The sequence below is a fragment of the Alexandromys fortis genome, unplaced genomic scaffold (genome assembly GCF_014885135.2).
Source record: "Alexandromys fortis isolate MF-2015 unplaced genomic scaffold, M_Fortis_MF-2015_v1.1 scaffold_356, whole genome shotgun sequence".
Taxonomy (NCBI): Eukaryota; Metazoa; Chordata; class Mammalia; order Rodentia; family Cricetidae; genus Alexandromys; species Alexandromys fortis.
In genome coordinates this window covers 27,360-36,600 of record NW_026068235.1, presented here as the reverse complement: position 1 = coordinate 36,600, position 9,241 = coordinate 27,360, and the positions used below count along the sequence as shown (strand labels likewise).

The 9,241-nt window shown below is 45.1% G+C and overlaps 1 protein-coding gene across 1 annotated transcript; it reads left to right on the top strand.

The window, feature by feature from the left end:
- The first annotated feature begins 2,200 nt into the window (after positions 1-2,200).
- On the top strand, positions 2,201-9,241 carry CUNH1orf162 (chromosome unknown C1orf162 homolog). Its single transcript, XM_050130961.1, has 6 exons — positions 2,201-2,303; positions 6,072-6,119; positions 6,875-6,935; positions 7,445-7,539; positions 7,804-7,853; positions 8,118-9,241. Exons 2-6 carry the CDS (start codon positions 6,083-6,085, stop codon positions 8,277-8,279), a joined length of 405 nt encoding a protein of 134 aa, XP_049986918.1. The 5' UTR covers positions 2,201-2,303; positions 6,072-6,082; the 3' UTR covers positions 8,280-9,241.

Sequence of the window (9,241 nt, the reverse complement as noted above, 5' to 3'; positions counted from 1 at the left end):
ATGATGTGGTGTAACCTTCCTTAAAAACTGTATGTTCATATTGTATCCCAATCAAAACTCTTCCATGCAGGAGGGAGGGCCTTGTAATTGTCCACCCCAGCTGGGGAGCTATTGATACTGATAGCCTCCGGGGAAGGAAGAGTCAATCTTCTTTAAGGGTGTAGCCCCTAGGACGCTGACCATGCTCCAGTGGACTGCCCCACACCCATGAGAATATGAGTAACACAAATAAGACTAGATGAATTATTTTTTTAATAAAGGACATAAAGTTGGGAAGGAGTGGGTTAGAGTTAAGAGCAGTGATCAAAAAATTGTTATGTATGTAATTCTCAGCAAAAATGTTTTTTTTTTTTTTTTTTTTGGATTTTTTTGAGACTGGGTTTCTCCGTAGCTTTTTGGTTCCTGTCCTGGAACTAGCTCTTGTAGACCAGGCTGGCCTCGAACTCACAGAGATCCACCTGCCTCACCGCCCGCCACAAAAATGTATTTTAAAACTCTTCACTGAAGAATCTCAGTAGAAGAATCTCAAATGATAGAGAAATATTCTAATAAATGTTTAACATCCTAAGTCATCAGGTAAATACAAATAAAAAAACTCTAAAATTCTAAAAAAAAAAAAAAACCTCTTAGGCTGCAGAAATGTCTCAGCACTTAAGAGCACTGACTACTCTTTCTGGGGATGCAGGTTCAATTCCCAACACCCATATGGGAGCTCACAGTTGTTCATAACTCCAGTTCCAGGAGATCTCCACAGGCACCAGCTATGCATGTGGTACACAGACATCTATGCAGGCAAAACTTCCACATAAAAAAATTTTAATCTTCCACACATTTTTATTTTATAAACTCTAAATGCAGTCACATAGCACATACTAGCTAACATTAATAACATATGTTATAGTCCCATAGATTTTAAAGAGTCTGAAAATTATTGGCATCTAGTGACGTCTATGGTAATGTCATACTTCAGACCATTACTTACATGTTGGCAGTGATGCCAGTGTAAACAAACCTACTGCAAAAATACAGCACATACATCTGACACAATGCCCAAGACTTGAAGGTGATAAAGCACTTTACAATACTGTAGCTTTGACCACCATTTCAGACTGTACTACATAGGAAGTTTACGCTGAAATAGTATGCTGTCTTTATGCTGGTAGCAACTCCATTTATGTTTGTCAAATCTGCCCCCTCTGAGAAAAGGTCTGGCTATATAGCCCAGGCCTTAAGCTTGTAGATCTTCCTTTCTCAGCCTCCTGAGTACAGGATTCATAGATCCCTCCCCACACCCGGCTTATCTACTCTCTTGATTACATCTGGAGGCCATACTGAGTGACTGATGCGCCATCTTGAGTTTGTATGAGCCTAGGGTTTGTATGAGTACAGTCTCATCTTCACACAATGAACCCTGATAGCTGCATAGTTGCTGGATTCTAAAGACCTCCATACTCTCCTGGCTCGAGCCTGTCTGCATTTAGTGTCTCCCTCAAATGCTGCCTAACCCCAGCCACCAATCCTTAGGTGGTCTACGGCATCTCTAAATGAGTGGATTTAGTCATTTTATTAATAAATGCTTCTAAATAAATGAATCTTCTTTGCCCCTCAAAAGGGGTGTCAATGCTCTGAACACACTTGAGTTCTCAGCCTGTTGTTTAATTTAGACATTTGACTCTTCATTTTTCTATGTCAGCGTCCTCTCCTTAATCAGACCTGATGCAAATTTGGAAGTCCTTGATGATGGTGATGATGTCATTCATGCTGGTGTCAGTAGCTTCAGGGAGGTTAAGCAATAAAACCTTTCTCTAGAAGTGAACTTTCCTCTCCGGTATGGCATTTGTGTGTGAAAATGTATGCCAGCAACTGTCATGGTTATGGGGCCTTTACAAATATGAAACTGGGGTGGGGGTGTGGCTTGGCCAGCATGCTTGAAGGTCTGAGTTTAATCCCAGCACCACATAAACCAGGCATGTGTATGTGCTGTAATCCTCGCATGCAGGAGGTGGAGGCATGGGGATCAAAAGGTCATTGTCATCCATACCAGTTTAAGGCCAGCCTAGCCTCTGTGAGAAGAGACCCATTCTAAATACAGAGAAGCCAGGGAATGGGGAAAAAAAAAATGGCATTGGTTTCAAAGAGGAAGTCTGTGGCTTGGACTTAAACATATCTTTGCGACACAGCTAGATGTTGACAGTGGCAGTGGAAGCAAACCCCGTTTCACCATTTCTGAAAAAGACGACAAGGAAGAGAAGCAAGTTTCGTCTTCGACAACTGCATCTTTTGACTGAAATTTTTCTGGAAAGGTAAATCCAAGGTCCTTCTAATCCATACTAAGTAATGTCTCATCAAAGGACATTTTAATTTTTACTTGGTGGTTTCTGGTTTCTTATTTGGTGGGTGAAGGATTGCATTTGAATGACTGTGGCACAGGTCTTGTAGGTAAGTCTCATAAATCTCTTGTGCCAGATCAGACTGCAAACACCATTGTTTCTGGCTCCACTTCCTGCTTCTGTCACATGTTTGGATTACCATTATTTTCTTATGAAATAAAAAAAAATATTTGTGGTGTGTGTGTGTGTGTGTGTGTGTGTGTGTGTGTACATGTCAAGGACAATTTTAAGGTCAGTTCTTTCCTTTCACCTTTACATGGGATCCAAGAATTTAACTCAGGTTTCTAGAGCTGTGGGGTATGAGCCTTTACCTGTTGAGCCATCTCGCTGGCCCTTATGTTGGTAGGTTTTTTGGTTGTTGCTTTTGTTCTGAGGCAGGGTCTCACTATGTAGCCCTGCCTGGCCTAGAACTCAGGCTGTCCTTGAACTCCAAGAGATCCTCCTGCCTCTGCCAAATGCTGGGATTAAAAATGTGAGTCAACCATGCCAGACTTGTTTTAGATTTTGGGGACAACCTGTGTAATCCACGCTAGCCTTGACCTCCTGGCGAGTCTCCTGCCTCAGTTAGGCAGTCTCCCAAGTGCTGGGATTACAAGTGTGTACTACCACCTCTGGGTGTATTATTGGTTTTTGCCTCCTGGATTTGTAAGTAGCTGTTTCTCTGTGGTGCTGTAAGATGATCTCGTCTGCAGGGTAGAGTGGCCTCAGTTGTTTTTATGTGATACTATTTATTTGGATTCCCCGTTCGAATAGAGCCACTGCTGCGAAAGCAGAAAGTCATGAGTAGCTCTAAATGTAAGATGTAGTGGAAACCCCCATTCCTCCGGAAGAAAACATTTCAACTATTTAAATATATATTTATAGAAATTACAAATATATATTATAATAAAATACAAGATGTGCTAATATTTTATGATGTTCTTGAAATGAATACTATTTACTTGTTTTGTTTTTATTTTATTTTGAGACATGATCTAGCCCTGACTGTCCTAGAACTCACTAGGTAGACCAGGCTGACCTCGAACTCACAGACATCCCTTTGCCTCTGCTTTCCCAAGTGCTGGGATTAAAAGCGTGTACCACCTCACACGACCGACATAAATTTCAAAAAGAACCGACGATTGATAGAAAACTCATGATCCCTGCTGATTCTGCATGGACTATGGTCTTTCTGTTTTCATAGTGCAGACTTCTCCCCAAATTTTCCTGTCAGTATTTTTTTTTTTTTGATCTGACAGTGGCAGATCTGAAAGTGCTTGCTGAGTGACCAGATGCGTTAAAGCGCTGCCTTGCTACTGTTTTAATGACACTTGGGGACAGAAAACCGAGTTTGTTTCCCAGATCCCATGTAAAGGTGAAAGGAAAGGACTGACCTGAAAGTTTTCCTTGACAAGTACCCACCCCTCACACACACCCCACAAAAGTCTCCCCTGTCTAAGGATTGGGAACAATCACTTATGAGAGCTGATGGCTTAAAACATGTGAACCGTTTATGACATTTTCTGTCTAAATAAATCACCTTTAAATTCATCAGAAATTGTAGAGACCCCATTTTTTTGTCACAGGTTTGCCTAAATACTAATTAAAATTGGGGTCACCAAAAAATAACCAGGGTTGTAGCCAAAATTTTATACATAAAGGCACCAGTCTCATTGTCGGTTATTAACGCAGCGGAAAACGTTTGTGTAAGCTGGGAACTGGTTAAGAACGTCCATCTGTGCCCAATAACATGCCAGCACACAAGTCTGCTGCCAGAGTTTCAGTTCTTTCTGGTCAACCCTGATTTGAAAACACGAACGGGAAATTCCCATAAATAACAACTATGTTTTAAATAGCTTTTACCATGGTATATTGCTGTGATTACCGTGTTTTATTTTAGTTTTGGAGCCAATTCCTCTCTGTAATACTTTTCTAAAGGAAACTTCTCAGGTATGGCACGGGTACTGACTGGTTGGTTCTGTGCGTCAACTTAGCACAAGCTAGAGTCATCATCATAGAGGAAGGAGCCTCACTTGAGGAAATGCCTTCATGAGATCCAGCTGTAAGGCCTTTTCTCATCTAGTGATCAATGGGGGAGGGTCCAGCCCACGGTGGGTGGTGTCATCTCTGGGCTGACCGAGCAAGGCCATGGAAGTAAGCCAGTAAGCAGCACCCCTCTATGGCCTCTGCATCAGCTCCTGTCTCCAGGTTCCTGCCCTGCTTGATTTTCTGTCCTGACTTCATCACTAATGATGAAGAGTAAGGCGGCAGTGTAAGCCAAAGAAATCCTTTCCTCTCCAGCTTCGTTAGTAACAGTCACGAAGACAGCATGTATAAGAAAAAGCATGGTCTAGGCTGTCCAGGTTTGGGAACTGTCTTCGGTCTTTGACACCTGTGCAACATCTTGCAAAGTATCTCTCACAAACACGGTGGTGAAGTACTGCAGCAGAAAGGACAGTCACCCTTCAACTGTTCTGTGAGGGTTTTAGAAATGTGTAAGCATGAACATAAAACGTTGAACAAAATCCAGATCTAGCCTTATACGGGAAGCAGTGTTTCAGGCGGCTTTAATAAAGCGCATGGCGTGGCTAAAAGGCATCCACTCAGCTAGCAATGTGCGCTAGGGATCCAGGAGATACTTCTTTCCTGCCCTTAGATGCTCTATCGTTTCTGCGTTTTGCCTAGCTGTGATGCTATGCACCCCGTGCTTGTCTGGTGCCCACAGAGGTCAGGAGAGGGCATCTGCTCCCCGGGAATTAGAGTCACAGATGGTTGTGAGCTGCCATGTGAGTGTTGGGGATCATACCTGGGTCCTCTGAAAGAGCAGCAGCCAATGGTCTTAACCACCGAGCCATCTCTCCAGTCTCATCTTTGCATTCATTTTAATAATACCTAGAGTCTTTTTAGTGAGATGCACACGTGTCTGAAAAGCCACCATGTATCTCAGATTAAAGAAGTGCCGTATGTCATTCTGTGTAACAATGGAGGAGTCAAAGCCACACAGTGGTAGTGGGTTGGTGCCCCCCCCCCAAAGTTCTGGATGTTGTTTTGTATTTTTTGAGTGATAGATTGATTGGTTGGTTGACAAACTGATTGAATGAATGAATGAATGAATGAATGAATGACGTTGGGTCTTATATAACCTAACAGCTAGGAGTCTTCTTGGTTTTATTTATTTGTTTGTTTGTTTTATTTTTATGTATGGGCATGCAGTATTGGTGCAGGCCAGAAGATGGTATCAGATCCCTTGGGACTGGAGTTGTAGATGTGACCTGAATCCTTGTCCTCTAGAAGAACACTAAATACTCGTAGTCACTGATCCATCATCTCTCTGGCTCCTTAGTTTTGTTTGTTTGTTTGTTTGCAATAGGGTCTCAAATGTTGCCTGGGCTAACTTAGAAATTTGCTGCTTAGTAAAGGTTGACCGTGAACTCCTGACCCTCATCCTACCACCTCCCCGGTGCTGGGATTAGAGACATAGCCCACTACACCCAGGAGCTGCATATCCCTAAAAGCAATGCTAGGCTGAAGGGTTCTGATCTAACTTCTCTGGTCCCTGAACATATCCAGGTGAACAAAGCACCTAAGATGCCCCCCTTGCACCTCCGTGGTAGGATTAGCCCACTCTGAGCTACACCCCAGGGAATGCGCCGCCATGCTCAGATTCCATACCAAACTAAACAGTACCTGTTTTATTCTCAGGAGAAGACAGCATGGGAGCTTCCTCCTCTACATCTAAACCCAAAACCAGTGAGTCCGGGACAGAAGTCACCGCTTCCCTTGGCACTTACAAAAGAAGGAATTTGTTGAAAACTCCACAGGGGGACAGTGTTCGCTAGAGCATTTCTGAGTTAGCCTTCAAGTTTATCATAATGCAGAAATCAGTGCCCCCAAGGAATAGAAAAAGGAACCAGAAAGATCTTACTGGCTCTCCAAACTGAGTAGATCAGCTGGTAGTTTAAGAAAATCTAGTTCATGTTTCTTCTTGTTCTCCTCCCTGTGGGTTAGGCACTAAAAAAGACACAGACAGACACACGCACGCATGTACACACACACCACACACACGGTTGGGGGAGATGTCAGGAGAAGTTTGGGGAGTGTGTACTGAGGTCAAAGGATCCACATCTCCCCAGGGCTTCCCACTAGGCCTTAGGGAAACGCGGTATGTTATTTGTTTGCGTAAGGGACACAGGGCTTTGGATACTAGCCCTTGCTTCTTTAGTTCCTATACCATTTCATTCTAACTCTTCACCTCATCTTAAAGGTCAGTCAGTTGGGGTGTAGCTCAGTGGTGGAGGGCTTGCCCTGGTATGCAGAAGGCCCTGGGTTCACTTGCCCAGCTCTGGCAAAAAAAGACACACTGTCCTCCCCTCTACGGAGCGGTAGCTCACTTGTAAGTCCCCAAGGGTTGTGGAGGTACTTGGGGTCTTATCCAGGAGTGGATGGCAGGAGAAGGGGCAGGGATACTGATCCCCCCAAACTGATCCCTCTCATGTTCTCTGCAGGCACAGTCTCCACGACAACCCCAGTGACCAGCTCTGCGCCCTCTTCTTGCTCCAACCCCAAGTAAAGGAACACATTTATCCAAGTCATGCGGCACTGGTTTTTTTGTTGACTATTTTGTCTTGGGGTCTTATGAAGGGCAGTCTGGGTGTGAAAAGAGAGAGGCCAGGAACAGTGAAAGAACTCAGTGTTTGATCTTAGGAGTATATAGTTCTGCTGCTTTGAGTGTGGGGGAGGAGAGAGATTGGGCACATCTCACAATGTAGCCCAGGTTTGTTTTTCTGGCTTCCATTTGCCACAATCTTCCTGCCTCAGCTTCCCAAGTGCTGGTTTCTATGTGGTATGAACTCAGCATTGCCCAAGATTGGAGAGATCACGAGTCCCCAGAATGACACAGTGCTGAGGTGTGGAGTCTTGAGGGTAGGACTGGGAGAATCTCAGATGCCCCTGGGTGGGAGAAAGTCCATCAGCCCATGAGAGAGCCTAAGCAAGACAGTTATGCCTGGTTGCCAGGAAAGGCTCCGAGAGGCCCCTGCCAGCAGTTCATCTGCTCCCTCTCTTTGCCAAAACAGAAAGGAACATTTGATCTTGGCCTTTTTTGCTGGGGTTCTGCTGACACTGCTACTCATGGCCCTTATCTTCTTCGTCATCAAGAGCTGCAGAAGAAGTGAGTGGTCTCTGGGAGAGGAGCCTTCTCTCGCTGCCCCCGTGAACAGCATGAGCAATGAGTGAGGGGGGAGTGATGGAGAGAAGGCCTGCTCAGCCCAGCCTCCCCGCAGGTCCACGTTGAGGCCCTCCCTGCTCTTCCTGGCTTCTCTTCCCCTATACCCCTACCTACTAGCCTTCACCCAAGGTTGAAGGGAAAGGCTCCCCGCTGCTCTAGACCCCCACGGTGAGAGTATAACCCTCTTCTTCCTGGCCTCTGCTGCAGGTAACTCCAGCACCCAGGCCCAGGACTCTCTCTCAGAGCCTCCCATCAAGGTAAGACCATGCGGTTGTTTTACGGCTGCAAGAGGGGAGTGGAGAGTGATGAAGGTGGCGTGAAATTTATTTGGGGGGAGTTGGTTTATTCTGTGTCATCTACATACTGGGTTACGGGCTGGGATATTGGTGTCACTTTCTGGACTCTGGGCAAGTGACTCTTTTCTGGGTTCTTCTTTGGTTCCCCAGTTATCGAGGCTTTCGGGACACCTTCAAAGGAACAGCTTTTACTGCAAATTCACTATTCCTCCTCTTTCTCCTCAGAAGCTTTCATCCACATCGAAGGAGTCGCTTACCTATGCCAGCATGACTTTCAAGCCCTCGGGAGAAAGCAGCAATGGCTTGACTGGAAACGGCTCCACAGGCTTGGACCCCACTGTCTACTCTGAGATTAAAGTAGCAGACCCATCCCTGCCTCTCCAATGAGGCCGAACTCAGGACCTCAGCTCAGCTCCAGCTACGTACTGCTTTCTAGCTTTGTCCTGTGTGTTTGCTTTGGTTGTTTGTTTCCTAACTTAGGAGCCCAGCCTATGGACAGCTGCAGTCAGAGGCATCCAGACTTGTTCTGGCAGCACTGTCTTCTGCGCGGGAAACCACTGGTTACTTATGTTCTGGCAGCACTGTCTTCTGCGCAGGAAACCACTGGTTACTTACTTTCCCCGCCAGACAAGAGGCTGCAGATCCTTTTACTCTGACGGGCAGCAACAGCTCCTTGAGCAACTCCCCTGCGCTTTCCAAAGGGGCACAGAGTTCGAGATAAAGAAAAATCACTGATGATAACCAGGGAGAAGCCCGCCAACACTAGCGAACTGTCTAAGATTTTCAAATGATGGCAGCTCCTCCTCTAGGGTTAGCCCCTTCTTCCTCAGTTAGCACTCTGTCCCATCATCTTTTCCAGAAGTTAATATCAGAGTTCTAAACCAACACGCAGTCCATACTGTGTAAAACACTAGTCAAATGCGGGTTTCTCTCTCCTCTATAGAGCATTCGAGATGTGTGTGACAACCTTGGTTGAGAGCCAAATTAAAGATAATTTCAATTAATTTACCCCCAGAACAAAGGGACCATCATAGACGGCCCCATTAAAAATATCAGGAAGGGGCTCTTTCATCAGGCAAGCGTACTTTAAAGTGTAAGTACTAAACTGGAAGAAAAAAAATGATAAAATAAATGTGAGGGCTGGTGATGTAGATGAGGACATTTGCCACCACACCTGACAACTTGAGTTCGAGCCCTGGAACCTGCTTGGTGGACAGAGAGAACTGACTCCTGAAAGTCGCCGTAGAACCTTCATGTTTACTCTGTGGTGTGTTTGCATGTACACACACATGCATACGTGCGCGCACACACACACACACACAATAAATATCAACTCGGCTATTGTGACA

Bases quoted from the DNA above. Each gene is read 5' to 3' on its own strand.
- CUNH1orf162 (XM_050130961.1), top strand. From the start codon at position 6,083: ATGGGAGCTTCCTCCTCTACATCTAAACCCAAAACCA. The intron at 6,936-7,444 runs GTAAAGGAACAC...TTGCCAAAACAG, and splicing joins TCTTCTTGCTCCAACCCCAA to AAAGGAACATTTGATCTTGG. The intron at 7,540-7,803 runs GTGAGTGGTCTC...CCTCTGCTGCAG, and splicing joins CATCAAGAGCTGCAGAAGAA to GTAACTCCAGCACCCAGGCC.